Source organism: Cryptotermes secundus, unplaced genomic scaffold (genome assembly GCF_002891405.2).
Source record: "Cryptotermes secundus unplaced genomic scaffold, Csec_1.0 scaffold271, whole genome shotgun sequence".
Taxonomy (NCBI): Eukaryota; Metazoa; Arthropoda; class Insecta; order Blattodea; family Kalotermitidae; genus Cryptotermes; species Cryptotermes secundus.
Genome location: NW_019731219.1, coordinates 600711 through 623697, shown reverse-complemented (window position 1 = coordinate 623697; position 22987 = coordinate 600711). Strand labels below are relative to the sequence as shown.

The 22987-nt window shown below is 36.4% G+C and overlaps 1 protein-coding gene and 1 long non-coding RNA gene across 14 annotated transcripts in view; one reads left to right on the top strand and one right to left on the bottom strand.

Annotated features, from left to right (window-relative positions):
• The window catches only part of LOC111866430, a 42285-nt gene extending 35981 nt beyond the window's left edge, over window positions 1-6304 (top strand). For all 6 annotated transcript variants that reach the window (XR_004513214.1, XR_002843140.2, XR_002843141.2 and 3 more), the window contains 2 exons: window positions 4813-5004; window positions 5335-6304. This is a non-coding gene — a long non-coding RNA (uncharacterized LOC111866430). The remainder of the gene's footprint in view (window positions 1-4812; window positions 5005-5334) is intronic.
• A 3830-nt stretch (window positions 6305-10134) lies between these two features.
• The window catches only part of LOC111866429 (protein bric-a-brac 2), an 83775-nt gene continuing 70922 nt past the window's right edge, over window positions 10135-22987 (bottom strand). For 2 of the 8 annotated variants that reach the window (XM_023855386.2, XM_033752252.1), the window contains one exon: window positions 20004-20169. In XM_023855386.2, the coding sequence (XP_023711154.1) occupies window positions 20098-20169 (72 nt within the window). In that variant the 3' untranslated portion in view covers window positions 20004-20097. Of the gene's footprint in view, window positions 11757-14696; window positions 15826-17861; window positions 20170-22987 lie in introns of those variants that run through there. The other 6 variants (XR_002843138.2, XM_023855388.2, XM_023855382.2 and 3 more) reach the window with 6 other exon arrangements.

The window sequence follows — 22987 nt, the reverse complement described above, 5'->3', positions numbered from 1 at the left end:
ATATATCATATAGAGTGCAACAGGATGCTTAAATATAATATTATAAATTTATTACTTTTAAATAACTCCAATCTAATTAAAGTACTGCAACATCAATATGAATCATATATCCAGAATACTGATTCAATTCTGACATACTTTTTAGAACACACTTGATAATTTAAGGTTCTCCAGTCCAAAAATGAGACTGACATATTTATATGAAACAATCTTTCCTTCCTAAGTAAAAAATCTTTGTTTGTTGATCAGCAAATTGTGATTAAAAAATATAGATTACACATATGTTCAAAATATACTGAATACTTTATTATTTTGCTTACGTTATTGGCCTGAAAAAACTTAATGCGACAGAACTGTCAAATAACCAATGTAAAACATTATGGAGAACCATACTTTCCATGTTTCATTAAACATACATAATGTTAAAAAATCATCAAATAAAAGTCATAGGTCTTAATGAGATACAGCATATGTTACATATCAGCGTACTGTATGATAAGCAATTTTTAAGAAAAATTATAAAGACTGGTTTGAACTTCATGTAAGGCAGGGATTCCATTGGACAGACACAGCTTGAATTAATTCCTGTCAACTTTAGTGCAGACCTCCAAAACCAAATATAGCTGAATTTGAGGAATAGTTTTAGATATGAAACTTGCTGATGAACAGACAGGACACAATTTCCCCAGCATTTTTCTATTTTATGCCCCATATATAAAAAAATAAAATGCAAATCAGTAGTGTATGAAACTTTGCTTCAACATTTTACAATAGATGAAACAGGATTATAGAAAACTAACATATCAAGCATATCTCAAATTTTTAGTGGAAAATAGTTAATAGTAATGTATCATAACATACTGGTTTTATATTCTAGGTACACATAACATTCTACATATGACCAGTGTATTAAGACACAATTCACTGCCCTAATCTTAAATATTTGACTTATTTAGTGACTATATCAAAATTCTGAACAACGAAAAAATAGACTGGTTCCACAACTGTCAATTTATTTTGTCTCAGAAAATTTATATGCCAATTTCAAATATCTCTATTTCTTTCTAACTTCTTTCACACTGCCACGATGTTCTAAGTATTACAAAAATATTCATTAAGTTTCAGAATTTCATCACAAGATTTTAAGGGGAAGGTTGTACTTCTTAAATTCTCTCCTGTCAATATGCCAATCTCATTTTCACATGATACATGTGTTTTCACAGACATGGTTCTGGTGACCATGTTATGATGTATAACCATTACAGCTGATGAGGGGGAAATATCACTACTAAAAATTAGGTTGTGTAAAATTTCTTTTTTACTCTTAATGGAAGTTTTAAGGTTTATTGTGTTGTGTGTTGGCAGTTATGAATAATCGATGTTGTATATTCAATCAGTCCACCAATCAACACTTAATCTGGGCAATATGAGCTAATAAAGTTATTTAAATATGCTTCTTAATTCTGCCTGTCAAAACTTTTGAAAATATATAGGACCAATATAATGTAAGACATGTAATATAACAACTGTATATGATTTTATAACTGCACTATATCATAAAAAATGGGAATGGTTGCCCTTAAATGTATTGAAAGGACTGGCTGAAAGTGGTGTCTATTTAAATAAATGACTACAGATAATCACCACACAGCAGGCAATATAAAACTCCACAATCTCATTACTACTCAAATTACAAATTACAATTATACTCATAATACAGTTACTACAAACACTACAGATCACTATAATGATCAGTAATGTCATAATATAATAATATGGCAATGAGAAAATAATAAAAAAGTACATATGTACTTTGCCACTCCAGAAGAAGTAACATACAATATCTGTGCTTTGGTTAAAATTAACTAAAAGGTTTGTCATGTGAACGGTGTAGTTCATTCTTTGGTTGACCTGTCACATAATATAAAATTAATGGCACTTGGTTTACCACTAGACTATTAACCGAAGGTTGCTCATTACCCGGAGTTTCAAGACTGTCAAGGGTTTTCATCTTCATGGAATAGATTCAAATAACATACTAGTAAATATCTGCCAGGTGAAAATTTTTAATAGAACAAAATTCACAAACTAACCCTGATTAACTGTACAAGGAGAATATGAAGAAGTATGAATTTCCTGTCTCTGATAGAGAATAAATGCATGATGTACCTCTTAAAGCCTCCCATACATTAACCACTTTCCTTACTACCCTACAGTAACCCAGGTTAGACACTGTTTACGAAGTATTATCTCACAAAGCATACATGTCTTTATTCCAAGTATGGCTTGTTTTATTTGGTATAGAATACCCACGTTGTACTCCCTTGTACAACAGCAGACTTTCATCTACAGTAATGTCTCTTTCAGGTTGTATACAAATTCATAGTTTTAATTTCCAGGTTTTGGAAAATGAACTAAATTTTATTCAATTGAAGATATGTATATGTAGCAAGGCCAAGTTCTTCACTGAGTAACTCTGAATTTTTAGATCACACTGAGTCATATGATTAAGATGTTCAAACATTCTGATAAGTAGTGCAGTCACCAGGAGGAGGATGGAAATGGGCTGATATATAGGCCTTTCAGTGGAAGCGAGAATAGGGCGCGGAGTGTGGAGCTATCCAATGGGAAGAAGCCATGTAAATAAAAAGAGTGATTGCAAGAAGAGAGTGAAGACTTTATTCAAGTCCTCCATCTTCTTGATCAAGGTTGTGGAAGATTTAGCAGATTTGATGACTTCCCTGATTATGCAGGGGTCATAAGTGTGGATATTTGCTAGGGCTTCAATTATATTGAAGATGCTGCTGTGTTGGTTCACGATGAAACTTCTGGATATAGGTGGGTCTTGGTTCTCCAGCCTGATTCCTCTAATGTGTTCTGATAGTCTACATCTCTTGCTTCTGTAGCAAAGTATACATGGTCAAGCAAGCAATCATATCTCACCTATGACAATGGAACACTTCACAGACACAATGATCAACAGTAGTCAAGTAAGTGTATTAAACCAAGACTGAAAACAGGATCAACTTCAATAAAATTGAAGTCCTAGCAAACACCCATGCTTATCATCTCGTCTTCGTCAGGGGAGCGATCAAAATAGTTAAGCACCCCCACAACTTAAATTGTGATGAAAGACATGAAGTCAGCAAAGTCTGGCTTCACCTCTATTCTGCAAACCCTTTTCCTTAATCATATGACTCTTTCCCATTCAGTAGAAGCTTGCTCCACACTCTCATCCCTGCTCCCACTGTATATCAGTTCACTTCCTCCTCCTACCTCACATTCACCATGATGATAGCAGCTCCCATGCAACCAACACATGATACATGGTTAGGTTCTGAAAGTCAAAGTTACGCAATAAAGAATGCCCTGCTTCACATCAAAACCTTAAATTTAATAAAACATGGCTGGTGGAAAGTCACTGTCTTGGTGTCACATCCCCTAAGGCAAGTCAGCTAGGAAGAACTCCATATCTTTGTGGACTGAATGACATGCACTTCCAGAAGTGCATATTGAGAAAAACTACTCATAAGCATGCTATGTGAAGCTGAATGTGACATCATGAGAAAGGGGATCCAAAGAAAGACTAGTTGCTACTGGCTAGGCTGTGATGACTACTCATGTATTAGTTACTGTAGGGTTCTGTGTATATTACATACCACAGGACATTTAATTGGTACCCAAGACCTCACAGGTTAACAATGAAAGGAAACTATGTATGTCTGTTAATTTTACTAAGTTACACAATTTTAAGAAATTAAATAATTAGGCATACACCATTTTATTTACCTTGAAGCACAAAAAAATAAAGTCTAAATTTTCTACATCATGCTTGGGAAAATAATTAGAAAGGAAAGTGAATAATGCCAATCTCACCTTCATGTGCAACAACTTATTTTCACAGATAAGATTTTGGCAACCAACCAGTGTACAGCAATACAACCAATATATCTGATGTGAGGGATAATACACTAATTCAAGCTGATCAAATTCTTGGCAGTACAAACTATATATATGGTTGAGTGGAAGTGTTCAATGTGTTGACAGCTGAAAGACACCAAACGCAGCTTAGCTGACTATAAAATCACCTCTGATCATTCAATCCAGCCTCTGCTGGAGCAGTGGTAATTCATTTTTTCAAGATCACAGACCAGCTAACTCAAAGTCAAAGCACTGTGAACCAACTAATAATCTAAGTGAACATCAGTTATTAATCAAACCATGTGGGTTTGGTAATCCAGGTTGCATTAAGGTGTCCCCAGCCTGACAGCTATTCATGAAAGTTAATCCTGATGGGCATTACAAGTTTTTGTCTCATTAGGCTCAGGCAAATGTGGTCTTATTCATGAATATGCATTACCACCCTATAAGGCTGAAACATGTAAGGCATATTTTATCCAGTAAATAAAGTTTCTAACTATAACAAGTTATACTTGATGGTATTTATTACTTCTTAATCAATATAAGGTATAATGGCTGAAATTTCTTATATAAAATTATGATTTTCCTTACTTACAAACAGTTTCTGTGTTTTAATACATTATCCTGTCACAAGAGCTCTTCCAAATAAACGATTTACTGCAATTCATCCATCTCAAAGCTGAGCCCCTTTCATAGATGAAATTATCTATCCAGCAAATGAGAGGCTAAGGAGCAACCTTCATATGAAATTATGTTTGCTTGCACCATCAGGAGTGGCTAAACTGTGCTAACCAGTTCACTGAGTGGACTGCTTCTTGTTCATGTCTTCCAGCTTATAATGCATCATCATGAACTGACTGGAACCTGAATTTGAATGCTGTGTGCTTGCAGTACGACCTCGGCGTCGCTGAGGAAGAATGCCTCGCCTGGCCATGTAGAAACGGATTGTTGAGATTGGTATGTTGAAGATGTCAGACACATTCTGGAAAGTCATGCCCTTCTGGACACATTCTGCTGCTTTTGTCAATTCTGCTTCTGACCTACGGATTCTGGTGGGAGCGATACTGCCTTCCTTCCAGGAAGGTATGGGCATCTTCCCCTGGTCAGATGGTGACAGTACACACATGACATTTTGCAAAGCCACTGCAGTATTCATATCTGAAACAGAAATATAGTACTTAGGTCAATAAACGCTTTATGATCATACAACATAAAAACATCAGTTTCAAAAACAATGTTCTTCAGTTCATGGGTTACACACCACTAATGTAATATGAAAACTGTTGTGTACACCAGGATTTATTGAAATCTGAAAACAAATGGATGCATTTCAATCTGTGTACAGAAAAGAAATGCAACAACATTTTTAATATAGTGTTTTTCATTATTCTTCTTCTCTTTTTGTGATTACAGATTTAATCTTGCTAGCTCCATGGATCAGAGTCCTTCTTGAGCACCTAGAATTCGCTCAGCTAGTCAAGAAATTACCTGAACTTTATTTGCAGTTTATTTAATGATGCAAGGCTATACAGTGTTGAATGACTTGATGAGAGTGAACAATGCGTTGGAAAGAATGTGGAAGGAAGCTGTTGTGGCCTGATTCTTCAAGGAATTCTCATGTGACAGTGATTATGGAACTCTGAAGCCTCTAGATGTCATATCACACCCTACAACCATATTTCACTTTAATACTATCCTCTTATTTACAGCTATGTTTTCCTTTTCTTCAAGTCTTCCAATTAAAACTCTGCATGCATTTCTTATTTAACAGAAGCATACTACATATTCTGCTCATCTCACCTTCATTATCATATTAAGCATGATACTTGATGAAGAGCATACATTATGAAACTCCTGCTCATGCAGTTTTCTCCAACCTCCTGTTACTTCCAGCAGCTTGGGTTCAAAATATTTTAAGCAACCTATTCTCAAATACCCTAAACTTATGATCTAGTCTTAATGAGAGAAACCATGTTTCATACTAACATAAAAATACAGGTAAACAGAGTTTTGCATATTTTAATCATTATGTTTTTGGACAGCAGACAGGAAAACAATTATTTTAAACTGAGTGGTGACAAGTATTAACAGATACAATTTTTTTTTAATTTTCTGTGAACACTGTTGTTAGTTGTTCCCACTTGAACTTGCCACATTTTCAGCACATTTATTAGCTGTCTTCAAATTATGATTGTGCCATATTCTGATGATGAGGCATAAACATATACTTTGTGTTCTCTAAATTCTAGACCAAGGGTCTCCAAACTATGGCCCGCAGCCACATCCGGCCCACAATGTGATTTTATTCGGCCCATGAAAGAATTGTGCAGAAATGCGCCAATTGAACTAATTTTCCAATGAGTACTGGAAAAAAAAAACTTGTTCATAGATTTCAAATTCATTAATTAAGATTGTGTTTAAAATATATTGGTATTCCATATTATGTTAATATTAATATTATTCACAATTTTACTAATCCTGGACCGTATACTGTGCGGTATTTCTTCGTACTTGTTCGGCCTCAATCGGCAGTGTCACTTCGTGGCAATGTAGGTAGCGCGAGCAGTTCGTTACTAGCCGTCTTTTGCACAAGGCTTCTTGCAGTGGTGCAGTGTAATTGTAACAGATAATCACCTCAGTTTAATCAGAATTTAAGAATGCAAAAAGAGTTCCATCATTCACATTGTTTTATTATAATTTGTGAAGAAAATATGAGCATTTGCTGCTACTGTCCATTGTCATTAATATACTATAATTTATTCTCATGTACTTTGTATTTAGTTTATGAAATTCTGTGCTTTCAATAAAACTCATATACCTAGTTATTAATTTCTCATTTTACCCAGCCCGTTGAAAGTGCTGAATTACCTAATGTGGCCTGCATTTCGAAAAGTTTGGAGACCCCTGTTCTGGACCAACCTCAATACTAGTGGAAAATAAAGCTTCTGTGTTTCTCTTTACAGTATTTATGTTTTCTCCATAAATTAACATCAGCAGAGACCAGAAGTTGATTTCTCCCATTCAATTCCAGTCCTTTCTGGTTTTCTTGAGTCCTTCTAATGTCATATTCTAAAGAAAAGTCGAATTAAAATGGCCATAGGACATCTCTTTGTTTAAAATCTATTCTGAATGAAAACCATCTGATAAATGTTTAGTTATACAGATTTTACCATAGTTTTCACTTAAATACATTTGAATCAGGGGGCACGTGGTGGCGTAGTTGGTTGAGGCACTATGCTACAAGCCAGGAGGTTGCGGGTTGGAGCCCTGATGAGGTGGATTTATTTTCAATAGACCTAATCCTTCCAGCTGCACTATGGCCCTGGGGTCGACTCAGCCCCTAGCAGAAAAAGGCACCAGGAATCTTTCTGTCAGGATAATTGAAATATTTATGTACAGCATATCTACCAGAGTTTGAATAGGTGAACTACGCTGAAATAAGATGTTCTGACCTCACTGATTTCTAATTTTGCTGTAAAATATACTGGTAAGGAAGCACAAGAGAATCAAAATGGGCTGGAATTCAGCTTACGCTGATGGCCAAATTTTATGGGAGAGAACATACATACCACAAATACTGCAAAATTATCCTATAGGCAAGCAAAAATATTAGTCCACATGTAAACTTTACACCTTAAATAGGCTGAGGGTGAGAAATGGACAGAACTGGCTCTCAGAGTCACATACAATGGCGGGTGGTAGCATCAGTGGCATTAAACCTTTGGGCTCTGTATCTGAGAGTTAGCTAGTTTTTATGTTTATGACATACTTCCATATCCATTTGAATTCCTGAAGGGACAGGAACAATTGGAGGTTCAAGAAAAAGTTAGAAGGATCTATGGAAGAACAGGGATGAGTGTAAGAGGCCTTACACTAGGATAACCTACACAATTGGAAATGTCATATAGTTGATCTGGTTCATTTTAATTTAATGACACTTTCCAAATGAACTGGCTATATAGTGTCAGCTGACAAATTAAAATTGTTGACGATGAATTTTGAAGGCTGTGTCAGAAATGGCAACAATCTACTTTTCAGGTACTGTCTCAGCATTTTCTTGGTCAGGATAGTTGATATTCCAGTCAAGATATCAACCACTATATAATGGCATAAATATATATAAAAGAAAGCTAAAGTATGTAAAATTTCCTTTATTTCATATACTGAGTTTGCTACAAACAGGTTACATTTGAAAAAACATCTTGAACAAAATGCAAGAAAAGTTTATGTTAGTTCTGTTCTTGGGTTGTTACATTGTGTGGTTGTGGGTACGCTACCAACATTTCAGAGGTCCATGTTACCTCAAGTTTCAGGTTGACACTTGGACCCTGAAGTTGCCAACATCACCCACATCCACAGCATGCAACAACTCAAGAAAAGAATTAATATCAATAATAAACTACACGAGAGCCTAAAATCAGTTACGTAAAATTTCTCCTTCCATTTACAAATTTCTGTAGGTATTTTTATTCTGCAATTCATGGAAGCCACTCTACTATCATAATTACTTCACCAGCTATGGAGCTGAAATTATACATTTTTGCTTTTTAATTGGAGATGATCACAGTACACTTATTATATACCAATTTATGGTTCGGACTCCAAACCTGATACACAGAACTGTTATTCATATGCTTATAATACAAAGTGGAACTCTACCATAATGCAGTCCAGTACAATACAGAATAAGGCTCCATCAAACACGGCCCCTTACAAAATTTGGCTCATTTAACACTACTGAAAGACCAGTTTATACTGTGGACCCCAAGGACAACAGTATCTTATGGCATCCAAGTATATTCACACACATTTGTTGCTCTTAAATTATCAAAACTTCCATAACCATGAAAAGAAACTTATACTTTGCATACACTAAGGACTTGTCTTAAGATGCTGTCATGATACAATTAAAACTGTAAACATAAATTTTTCTCATCAAAAAATACTGATATTGTTACAGTGCCAAATCAAATATGTCAAAGCAATTACTGAGAAGGTCATAACTACTGTCCTCTTCATAATGGGCTCTCTCCTACCCAACCAGATTCCTGATAACAGTAAGCTAATCACAGAATTTGACAATAATACACATAGGATGAATTATGCAAGAAACAGCACCAGTACATATTTTGAAAGTTGTAGATTATAGAAATACCACGAATACATAAGGTCATTCATCAGTTTGCATCGAATCTAGACTATAAATGAATAAACTATGTACTTCATCACTTCTATCAGTAACTTCTAACCTAGCTTAACAAATTTTTGTATGAAGAGCATGTATATATAAAAGACTGAAAACTCAGCATAAGGTAAGAAGCAGAAAGTGGAATACGCAATATCACATTACTGAAACATGTTAAAGATTAACCTTTAAACGCCAGACTTCGAAATAGTGGTAAACTTGAGCTGGCCGGAGTTTATTTAAATGCCCACTGCTGGTGCGCGTTTAAATGTCCGTTCCTATTAGGCGCTTAATCAATTTTAAGCGTTGTGTTCAAAAATGCTGTATCTTGCTCAATTTTTATGATAAATGGATGGTATTAACTTTGTTTATATCAGCAAAGAACATAGTGTCGCATATTATGACAGAAGATTTGAAATTTTTAATACAAAGTGTTATACTCTATTTTCAATTTTTTGTTTTAATTTTGATGTGTACTGCAAAAATGGTTTCCCAGTTCTTCACAGAGTTGTTCTGCATTATAAATTCATTTCTGTTTGTAACACTTGACGAATTTTAGCAGTCCCTGGTGTCATAAAACAGATGGAAGCAATAAAATCATTCGGTCTTCTGCTAGCCCTGCTTACACTCTTCGGATTTTCGAATCTTTTGACTGAAGGACAGAAGAATGAAAGCATGGCTATTCAAGAGAAAGCTAGAGGGGTCCCTTCTTCAGTGCTAAGACCTTCCGTTAGAGCTGCAAAAGTTTATTGCCCCTTCTATTTGAATGAGCAGACAGCTGCATCGTGGCTAAAATACAGAGTGTGATCTGTTTTCTGTGCGTTCGTAGTGAAATCGAATACTGTAGTATAATTTCAGCCTATATATACATCAAGCAGGTAACAACAAAAAAGGTATTTACATCGAATGTTACAATATATTTTTAACATACCTTTCTGCAGAATCTGCAATAAAATTACTGGATCGTGGATAAGTTTTGGCATAACTCATAAGTATATTTTTATTTGCTGTTGTTCATTTAGGTATCAATTTAATTCCTCTATTAGGGTTTTACTCAAGTATGTCTGGTAATTACTACATTTAAAAATAAATAGGACTGTTCATGTGCTTCCACTAGTGGCGTGTGCGCGTGCTTCCACTAGCGGAGTTTAAATACCTGACTGGCAAAAACGGGGCACTTTGGCCATGACGACCTTACTCATGACTGGCACAAACGGGGCACTTCGGCACTTAAAGGTTAAAGGTTACATCTCTTGCCAGAGGGCATATCTATCTTCTCAAATAGTTTACATAACAAAGGGTGAGAAGCCCCAATTTTTATTAATAATAAAAAAATCATATTCATATGCCAATTGGAAATAAACAAGAGACATGATGGGATGTAGATTATAATGTTGCAGGTTGAAACACTTTGGACATTATCATGAATATGAACTCTAAATAACATCAGTAATAAACAAATAAATAAAAAAATTACTTTGATAATCTTTAGGAAGATCATCTGTATCCTTTTGTTTCTAAGAATCTGTGTGTGTTCAGATCTGTTATAGAAAATTCTAACTTCAATTACACAGATATCTACAATTTATATTACAGAACTGTGGACTTAGTTCTTGACCACAGCGAAGTTTATTCATCTTCTTTGTAATATTTTAAGACTAGTATATCAATATTTAACACTCTGAGAAAGACTTGCTGAAGAACAACTTGTGTGCAATTAAAAAAAAAAAAGGCATATCTTTGCACTTATGATGTAACAACCTGACAAGTTTCCAATGATATCAAAAAACACACAAATACATGTAGTTGCTTTGTGGTTTATTTTACAATGTTACATAGACTGTGGAGCGTGACATGGTAGGATGATATTGAAAAATGAATTGGAAGGAAGCAGTCATGACCCAACTGAAGTTCTACCCAATATTTGCTGGTGGGGCTCAGGAAAATCACAAAAAACGTCAGTGTCCTGGGAAAAATTCAAATTGAGGACTTCTCAAATACAAGTTTACAGCACTACTGCCACATGAGCCTCCTCAAAACATAGGTGCTTTGATGCTTGCTGAATGTTAACATTACAGAATGGAGATACAGCTCCACACATTCTTAACATTGATATTAAACTGGTATCACGATCATCATCTTACTCTTCTTCATTATCCCTTTCACAGATTATGTCCAGAAGCATATTCTAATTTTGCAGAATCACTTCCCAGAGTTGCAACAGCTTTTATCTGCATTGGGAATGCAACCACATTTTAAACCCTAAACTGAGTAGCAGTTTGAGAGGTCATCTCCCTTTCTATTCTCAATATACGACGTTTCAAAGCACGCTGAGATGTTAGTCCCTTCCGCATCATGTAATCATGCAATGTGGTTCGGGGGATATTGTAGGCATTTCCAACACGACGAAGTGAAGCACCGGCCACTACCTGCTCGGCTGCCAATTGCAACCATTCCTCTGTCCTGGGAGGTCGGTTTAGTGATCCTCGAAGTTGTCTACCTCTCTTGACCAGTTTAGAATACGCTGGTTGCAATTCTTCATAATTCTCAGGAACTGAAGAAATGAGAACCTCCTCAAGTCCAGTGAAGCTATTTGGCTTAGAGTATGCAGTAGATGGAAACAGTTCCATTGAGTTTGGGAGCTCCAGAACTGCAAGAAATGATAAGTAAAAGTTACTACAATAAGGCTAACTCTAAACCGATTAAATATATTTCAAACGTAAATTCACCTAAAGCTTAATGCTATAACCTTTATTTTAGCACCATTTTCATTCTCACTGATGTGTAACTTCATCTGTAATAAACAGGAATACTAAAAAAAGGCTGTTACGATTACAGATGTTTCAATGGTCCTTTAACAGTGTCACATTAAGGGCAGATGCTATGTGCAATGAAAGAGATAGTTTATGGAGGAAAGCAGTTATACCCCACCTAAAGGCAGAAATTTCAAAATAAGTCCTTTGACTTCTTTGAACATATTAAGGAGTATCTAGGTTGATCGTTTTTCAACTAAAGAAATGATCAAAACGGCCTTGAATGATTCTTAACTTATGACTTCATTCATTTTTAACTTCGTGGCCATCCTCAGGCTACCTGTATCAATTCATCAATGAATCAATAAATATAGTCTATGACTATTGTGCTCATATATGTTAAACTGCAACATGTCTAAATGTAAATACAGAGCCCAAGAAGCTCTATTTGGTGCTCAAGTAAGATCCCAATATTAGCTAGCTATGAACTGACTGGGGACTAGGAACATCACTATTAGCAATGCATTGATGTCACACTGACACACACAAAAGATTGATAATATTTATTTAAATATGAAAAAACAGAGCTAACAATGGAAGATTCTTTCAGGAAACTACATCAGCCTTAGTATTGCAGTCTGTTCTCATTTCCTTGGAGCAACAAGATGATTAATACAATGGCCACCCAACCAGAGCTATGACAACTGTTTGTGAAAAGAACAAAAAAGAAGCGTTACAGATATATACAGAAAAGGAAGTCAGTTATCTTCCAAGAGCCTAGAAGGAGTATCTAGGAAACCTGTCACATGTATGAGTGATCAGTTCCTTCTTTCATGCATTTGTGATCTTGAATGCTTACAAGTCGGTCATTAATGTCACAATTTTTTTATTATTTACCATTCATTATCTATAAGACTTGGAACTGATAATTAATTCTACATTTATTGCAAGATGCATGACTTATTCTGCATTCAACAAGCTTTCCTCCTAAGGATTTGCAGAATGCAAAATAAATAAATCTGAAATTTGACATTCACAGTTGACTTTTCAAGTGACCCTGAATGCTAAACCCACTTCAACATAAATGTCCATTAAGGTTGCTCATTATCATCTTTCACACATTCATTTCCTACTCCATAGTTTTAGTCTGCAAGTGAACTATACCGACTGAGCAATCGCCGCTTGTTGGCGAAGTTAGTGCCAACTTTGGTGGATAGAGGGTGTCACATGGTCAGTGCAACGAATCCCCATGGCCGTTAATTTCGGTTTTCTAGGCAGGAGCCGCTATTTCCTTGAAATAACTCCTCAATTGTCACCCTGTTCCAGACCCACTACTTCTCAGAAAAAAATCTGGTAGCGCCAGGAATCGAACCCAGACCTCTGGATCTCTAGCCAGGAACTCTATCCACTAGAGCACAGAGGCGGTCATTCATTTCCTACTACAGCATAGAATATAAATGATAAAAATAACCAACTCCTATTCTCAGTTACAAACTTCAAACACCGATGATTAACTGCTTATCAGGCACCAGGATATAACTCTACTGAGCATGTACACATTAGCAGTATATGCAGCTACTGTAGAGAATTATCAAAATGTTACTCCAATACAGAAGTTTAAAGGAAGAGATGAAACTGGGGGGAAGAGGCACTGTCATTAACCATTTTGCAACACTGCATTAAACACTGCACAGCTTTTTTATTTTATTTGTATCAGTATACACTCCAAAAAACAGGTATGAATGTACACAAACAAATAACACAGATCTGAAAGAAAATTTGATACTAAGTACACATACAATGTATCAAGATGTGTTTGTTCATGTATGAGAAAGTGTTTCTGAGCTGCTGCTGTTGTTTCTCTGCCTACAAACAAGTCTGCATTGAGCAGTTTTATCTTCTGGGATATAACACTGTGCAGTTCACTCAAAGTCAACTGATATTTTAGAAGAACCTGTCATCTCCATCTTCAGTGCTGAAGAGTAAGCATGCAACCTACATGTAGCAGAAGCAAGTAAAGCAAGAAATGAGCACAAAGCATGCAGCAAGCAAAGTTTTGCTTGTTGCTACCTTCATCCTGGTTTATTGCTTGGCTTACTCTTCAAACTTGAAGATGGAGGTAACATGTTCCCATGGCACTATATCCCAGAAGGCAGAACTCTTCGTTACCACTGCCATGAGAACCTCCAATCCTATAAGTCTGCATTATTTGTGATATCTTGCTATTACCTGCAATTGACTGCAATTATGTTCTGTTAAAGCACAAACTTCTACTGTAGGTCGCGGTGCAAGGGCCGAGAAGGTCCACCCCTTATACATTCATTCATTCATTCATTCATTCATTATGTTCCATCAGGTCCTTGCTCTGCCATTTTTTAAAATATGAGGGTAAGTCAATAAGTAAGTTACAAATGGATATAGAAAATAAAAAAAATAGGAGTATTGATTTGAAAAATGCTTTTATTTCTCAACATAATCTCCCTGTACATTGAGGCACTTGTCCCATCGTTTCACAAGCCCCCGAAAAACAGCAGCATAAAATTCTTTGGACTGTTGTCAGAAACAAGCGGTGACTTCCCTATGTACAGCTTCATTGTCAGGAAAATGTTTAACCGAAAGATGATGTTTAAGAGGCTTGAACAAATGGAAGTCGCTTGGAGCAAGGTCGGGGCTATACGGAGGATGCTTGAGGGCTTGTCACTTGAAATTTTCGCAGCGTCTCATTTTTCTTGTTGGCAGTATGGGGGGATGCGTTGTCATGCAAGAGCAACACACCTTTGGTGAGGAGTCCTGGTTGCTTCCTTTGAATGGCCTTACAAAGTTTCCTGTGGATGTTACAGTAGGAGTCGGCATTTATGGTTTGTCCTTGAGGCTGGAATGCGGTGAGCAGTATGCCTTCGTGATCCCAGTCACCACCTGGTTAAGACAGCAGCCCAAACAATTTTATGCTGCTGGTTTTCAGGAGCTTATGAAACGATGGGAGAAGTGCCTCAATGTACAGGGAGATTATGTTGAGAAATAAAAGCGTTTTTCAAATCAGTACTCTTATTTGTTTAAGTTCTATATCCATTTGTAACTTACTTATTGATGTACCTATGTAAATATTATGGAAAACTGATAGCTGAATATTATAAACATTTATATCCAATAAAGATTTCTGTACCATTTCTTCAATAAATATCCTTTATCTTGTTTTATAAAATCTGCTTCACATTTTAACTGCTACTTCCTTTTAGTACTTCACTATGATGGGAAGAGCTCTCCAACCCTTTTACATGTCATAAAGGGACATGTACCATATGCCTCTTGCAGCACCTCCTTTACGAAATTACTGTGTGACTATTACTCCTGTAACCATATAATCAAAATTTATATCAAAGAGCAGAGGAAAGCCCAAGACAGTAATTTAATCAGACACTGCTTACTAACTATATCAAAATTTTAATATGTAAAATTTCCTTGATTCCCTGTTGTGAAATATAATAGGAGCTCTGTATCAACCTTCAAGGATACACATTCATAATTAACCCATACCAATGAAATGACACCTAACACATGAAAATAACAACACAGGCAGTGTCAACATACTTCAGTACTCTGACAGCACTCTGTCTCTTACTTTGTAACTATTAAATAAAGATGCCACTTTCAGTTATGTTGGTCTTCAATAGCCTTTCTGATTAAAGCACAACACACAGCCATTTTGCTTCATGAAGGCACAGACAGTAGAGCGAGAAATGTTGAAATGCTTTGCTTCACTCTTTGCTGACAGTCCTGTCAGAACCTGATCTGTTGCTTTCTGCAAAAATTTCTGGTCTTGCTGGCACATCACCCTACTGGGCCACACACTTGTCCAATCAGGTGCATTGTTGTCAGCTGAGTTGTGTTGTTGCACAAGTTCCTGGTCACCAGTGTTGTCGAAATATCCTGAACTGTTGTGAATATAGTACTGTCAACTTCTTGTCACTGAAAGATAATAAATAGGAAATGTTATCTCATTTACTGGACACAAGATAAAAACAACTATTTCCTATGGCTACAATCAACTATGTAATCCATGGTAACTACAGAGAATATCTGCACATCACATTTCTTGAAATCATGAAAGTGACTGCATCAGTTCAAGAAATAATTAAATCAGCTGGTTGTTCCAACAGAGCCTTTGGTGTCATAAACAAAATTTTTGAAACCATCTTTAGGATGTATGAGGGGTAGGAATTTACAAAGTAAATGGATGTAAAATAGGACAATGAACAGAGATTTTTAGAAGATTGAGTGAGTAGATAATTAATGAATAGATTTTGGATCTGAGGTTCTCACAGCAGTGACTACGAAGAATTCTATCTTCTGGAGTATAATACCATGTAGTCCAGTGAAAGTCACCTGAAATTTCAGAGCAATATATTACCACCCTCTACAGGGTCAAAGAAGTATGCCAAGCATTAAACAAATATGAAGCAGCCAGCAAGTAGAGCCACTGCTTGATCCCAGCTACATGCTAGTTTTGTGTTTGGCCTATATTTAAACCTTGAAGATGGAGGTGACATGTTCCTCCAAAACATCAGTTGACTCTCAGTGGACTACATAGTATCATAACTCAGGAGATAGAATTCTTCATAGTCACCGCTGTGAGAACCTCAAATTCTACAACTGAAATGTTTGTTGCTTATTATGATCCATTACAAGTACATAAAGTGTAACAGAAGATGTTTAATTTTGTATGTTTTATTGTACCAGGTGCATCAAAGGATTAAATAATGTTTCCAGACCATGGGAGGGTTAATAAAAGAAAATACTTGGATAGTATCTTGATAAAGGTCACCACTTCATGACCTCAGAAAATTATGTATTACTAAATGACTTACATATGAATGGTTCCTGTATCTATACTGTCTGTCTAAAACATGTCTGAGGTATGTTATACTTAGAGAAGGCAACTGTATGGAAAGAAGTTCAACAAGATCTCATATAAGATAATTTTAGTTTCCATTGTCTACTGAGAACAGAATTTATTAACTTTAAAACGATGATGTAAAGATCCATATCACTATCTGAAGATGACACACCCTCAAAAATGTTTCAGACACAGTAACTCATCAATGTATATAACAATGGAGCTCAACATGTCAAAAACAAACAGAGAATGTATCACAGAACTTACCTCTAGTTTCATATTCATTATAACATAGAAATTCACCATACTTCAGATCTGTTGAGTAAATTATGCTATCAACATGTATTACCAGAAGAAAATCCTTTGAGACCAAATTTCTTACAGCTGGCACAAAGTCCCACAATCTAGCACATAACTAGCATTCATTTTGACAAAATGGTACACCTGTCATGACAATAACAGACAAGCTGCTACTAATTTATTACAGGAGAAACAAGCTATTCTTGACAAGGGCCTCAATGTTCTATGAATTCATCTGAGAGTAACAATTAAGTAGATAATTTTAGGCCTGCATGATGGTTCAGTGTTAATGTGGAAAATATTTTTTGGAAGATGGCACTGTGTAGATGTGGGCTGCACTGCCAACAATTTGGAGATCCTTACTATCTCCAGCTTCATGCTGAAATGACTCTAGGTTCAAAATAAGCTCTGTTGGAACTATCAACACACAGCAACTTAAAATAAAATTTATGGCTACATTTTATGGTAATCAAAAACTTTAGAATTGAGTAGCATTTGCTCCACACTATTATGCCAACATGACTCTGTCTTCTGGAATGAGATGACAGAATTTCCTCCACACTAGATGCAGTTCTTTGGTTCCAGTGCTCAGTTTGTTAAAACAGGGTGCATAAGATGAAGATGAGGATGACATTAGAGAAGGATAGCTTTACACACTGCATCCTACCCAGGAATGTTTGAAGGATACATACAGATATCATGTCCATCACACAAGACATATCTTGTAACAGAAAAATTCAAGATAAACATACTTCATTTCAGTCCAATGTGATGCACATAACTCACAAACTTTATACAAAGCCAAAAGTACAGTTCACATCTCAGAATTGTATTCTCATTCAGCCTCACTGAATTCAACGTGTCCACACAAACATACATACAACATTAAATCATATTCTTTATAGCAGTTTTCAATTATGGGTTGCAAAGTGAAAGTAAATATTTACAATATACAGTATAAGTCTGAAAATTAATTATATTTAGAACAAAAATAAGCATATGTTTCAGCTATATTTTTGCTATGAAAGTGCAGGAGGCAAAGAGGTTTTGAAAAGAGCTGACACCAGCAGTCAGTTGGCTAATGTTTGTCAGTGGACTGATCTGTGTTTCAGAAAAGTGGGTTACATCATCATACAGGATGACAACCCTGCCTTATAGTAAGCTTACATTCAATGATCACATCTACTTCACACAGTTATCAGCACCTACTATTAAATCTTACAACAATGATGACAATGAAGACATTACAGGGAGGAAAATGGAATGTATTTGGGAAAGCACACAATGTCCACATAGTGTACAGGATGTGTTGCTAATGGTAGAATGCATTCACTTTTCCTCATCCAAGGATCAATATTTTCTTTCATATGAAGCAAATCACTACGTAAGATTACGTAAATTTTAACACATGACTATTATAAACTAAATAATACAATGATGGCACTAATACTAATCTGTGCAGCAAATATTGTATTTAAAAACACCAACTGAATGGAAGATACAGGCACTAAACACTGCTGACTCATAACTGCACTAGATTTAGGAAATTCAGAAATGACAGTCTTTAGGGAAGTTAACTGTAACTATTCACAGCCAATAACTGACCATATAAATTTCACACACTATGGTTCTGGTTTCATTCTGACAACTTATTCTGCATCTTGAGAATGATATTCATGAAACACCATAAACACTGGAGTAAACACCGGAATTAAACAGCAGCCTAAACTAAAACAGTAATCAGATACGAGCACAAACGTAAACAGCAGCCAGATCTCAAATAGTATCCAGGCATTATTAGAGAAATCACAGAAAAGATTAAGGGGAAGAACATGAAGGAGGAAAGGATAAGACAACAACTAGGAGCAGGATAAATGAAATAAAGAGAACAAAGTACAAAATATAGTACATTCATGACAATTTTTGTCATTATTTGTTCCCATTTAGAATTCTAGACGATTACTGCAAGCTACAAATTATAGAAGAAAATGCATTCAATGATATGCTTATGCCAGGGGTCAACAACAGCTGGGGTTCAAACTCCAGGCAGAAAAGATATTGGGCTACTATCCTGAACATTTATATTATTTCTGAACCATTATATGCTAAAACAAGAACTTCTGGGAAAAACAACTGCCTACTTTCCTTGCCTACAACATGGACCCAATAGCAGACAATGCCTCCAACAATTCTTCATAGCTGTGGGAACATCATTACCGAATTTTTACCTGCCAACAATCGGGGGATACGTTTTACCAACCCTTTGCCTAGCAACAACAGGAGGGATACACATACAGACACACAGACTAATGGGAGGGATTTAAAAGAATACCGCTGAGATGGGCTTAGGTGCCATGATATACACAATAAGTGGCATAAAGACTGATAGAGGCATTCAAAAGGTAATGGGGAGGGGGAAAATCACAGACACTCAGATGAACAGACAACATGGTGACTGCATAAGCCTATTTTTATTTTTTCAAAATAAGGAAAGCAAGCTAGTAAAAACATAAAAAAATGATGCAATCCTTATGGCAAATTTAAAAAGGACCAATAATTTCAGTGTTGGTAAGACCGCAACTGTAAATAAAATTGTTTAAGGGAGTCTCATTGGGTTAAAAAATAATGGAAAGGTACTGAAGAACAAGTTGTCAAATGACCTGAATGAATTCACTTATCTGCCCACAATCAACACTCAATTCATCACTGATACAAGTGGTGCATTACAAAATAATGCAATGAAGACAACTAACATTCACACCAGCTTCTCGACTGTGGATGTCTTAACAGAGACCTCTGACAATCCAAGAAAATACTGTAATGGTTTCCTACTTTCTTTGCAAATGGAGAAGTTCTCACTGTTTGATCACAGAACAGTCCGATGTTCAGTTGGCAAGGCACTTTCCAACATTAATCTGTTCTCCTGACGGGAGCTGCATACTTGCTCTTTATATTCCAGCGTTTCATCCAGTTTCGGAGAGTCTTGCGGGGGATGCCATGTTCCTTGGATGCACGGTATACACTGCCACCACATTTCACTGCCATCAGTGCTGCCCAGAGGTTGTCATTTGTGTACTGCCGATATGGTCGTACCTTGGGTGGCCAGTTGGAGAACACTGCAAGAGCAAATACATAAACTACTCATAAGATTTGTTTATTTGATGTAGTGTAAATAGTGACAGCCATGATAGTCTATATACATCTGGTTTGGGTAGCATGGTAAGAATTGGGCTGTAACATATACTAACCTAGTCAAGAAATACATCAGAAGAAACTTTGTGGCATACACTAATGGTGATGAATCACATAAGATGCGACATAAGCTACATCCTCATCATTGCAAAGATTCCATATTATTCCCCCTTAATACAGTTACTATATTATGACTACCTTACTGTCCCATGTAATGTAATGTTAATATGACTGGAAAATGATACATCCATTAATTTGAAACAGGTAGATTACACACTACCAGAACACATCCAAAATTTAATTCAGTTTCAGTTACATACAATATATTGTTTATAATATTAGTCAAAAGAGTGCCATCCGCTTATGGATGAGAAACTGTTATGTGTAAGTCTTGAGAATGAGTCTTCTACATTCCCTTATTACAGACTGTGTCAGTAAATTGACACTATTCCAGTCTTTATACAAGCGAGCCAACACTGTTTGTCAATACAAACACAATCTTTTAATATAAATGTGATGATGTAGACTTAAAACAACTTTATAAAACAGTGATAGGTCACTTCTGTTTATTTGAAAATGGAACATATTCATCTGACTCCATCCCTACAACTTTGTTTTGTGCATGGCAGGGAAGTAACATCAGGTATGGTATCTATCAAACTATGGAAATAATGCTACTGATCAATGTACATATAACATGTTTTGAACAAATGGAATGAAGAAGCCACACTGAGTTAAACTGAACTATTCTTATGTGCATACAATATCGAATACATACACAATGTATGATACAAGAAAAAGGTACTGTTATGCAAGAAACAGCAATAGGTTTATCACTTTATGAGGAAGAATCAAAAAGTTCCCATAATTTAGGTGTATCCAGAGAACTGCATCCTCTTTAAGTCTGGAGGTGTTTGGAGGAGTGGTACTGTGCTATCTGTGGAGCAAGCTGCAGTAGGCTGAGACACATCAATGTGCTAGTCAGTTATATAACAGCAACTGGACCCTGCACCATGAGAATGCACTGTCACACCTCTCTCACAGTGCAGCACTTTCAGCAAAGAACCAAATTCAAGCCATCATTCACCCACCATATGCTCCAGATCTCACTCCGTGAAACTTCTGACTCTTCCTGAGACTCAAAAGAGGGCTCAAAAGCCACTGTTCAGTGCCAGTGGAGGAAATTCAACAGTACATGACAGCATATCAAAAAATTGTACCAGAGGATTTCCAGAGGTGCTTCTAGAAATGGCAGGATCATTGGAGGAAGTGTGTGTGTGTAGAATGGCAGTACTTCAGAGGAAGTTTGTGTGTGTAGAAGGGCAATACTTCAGGGAGTCTGCTTCAGTGTATTTATATATCCTTTTTACTAAAAATTATGATTCAATTCTGGTAACTTTCTGATCCTCCTATGTAAGTCCCTAGGTCTTAAAGACTGTCAGTGTTAGAAGCATCACAGCAAAATTCATTCTCAACAATGAAGTTGTCTTTTTTAAGTGATACTGAAGAGGCCATTCCTGTGTAAGTGGGCAACCTGAGGAAAATTACTAGGGGCCCAATCAGAACAGCCAACTACAATTGTAACTGAGAAAGACATGTAAAGTTCAAACCTAAAACGCAGCTGTAAAGCTTGGTTATAACTTTCCATCATTTATAGACACCAAACTCTAAAGAAATCAGCATATAAAACAACATAGTCAATTTGCTGTAACCTTTATTGATAACAGCAATATATCACACAGTCTCACAGCTTTACTTCATGTACAGATCACACAGCTTTGGCTTTCCATAGCACCTTTTATACTGCAGGGAAAAAACACAGTCCACCAGACATCTCATGCACAAATAAGTACTACTAAATACAGAGCAAAAATCTTAAAGAGTGTTAACTCACATATAAATCACAGTCAATATATGGGAGATGGACAAAAATATGGAAACACCTCGTGAAATGCATGCTTGAATTGAAGTGTTTATTTTAGCGACGTTTGTAGGTCACACTGTCGTATCTGCCCAACACCACTACCTGTACAACCTCCGCAATATGTTACAAGTTTCATTTGTTGTCGAGACAGTGTTCTGTGCATCACGTCAGAGCTAACAGAATTTGAACATGGGCAAATTGTTGGGGCCCATATGGTGGGTGCTTCTGTAATCAAGGTAGCCGAGGTTTTTGGTGTATCACGAGGCACAGTATCCAAGATTATGACCGCATACAGGAGGACTGAAAAAACCACATCCAATAAACACCAGCATGGACGGAAATGTGTCTTGAGTGATCGAGACAGATGAACATTGTGTAGGATTGTGATGAAAAATAAGAAGACTACAGCTGCAAAAGTGACTGCTGAACTGAATGTCACACTCACAAACCCTGTCAGCACCAAAACAGTGTGAAGGGAACTCCACAAGCAGGATATTTCTGGACGAGCTGCAATTCCAAAGCCACTCATCAGTGATCAAAATGCCACTAACAGGAGAGTTTGGTGCTGAAGTCATAAAACCTGGACTACTGAGCAATGGAAGATGGTCATTTGGTCGGATGAGTCCACCTTCACACTGTTTCTGACTTCTGGCCGACTTACGTCTGGAGAATGCCATCCCAAGCTTACGATCCAGAATGTTCGCTGCCAAGAGTGAAATATGGCTGGGGTTCGATCATGGTATGAGCAGCCATATCATGGTATTCTGCTGGACCCATCATTACCCTGCAAGGTCATGCCACTGCCAACGACTATGTGA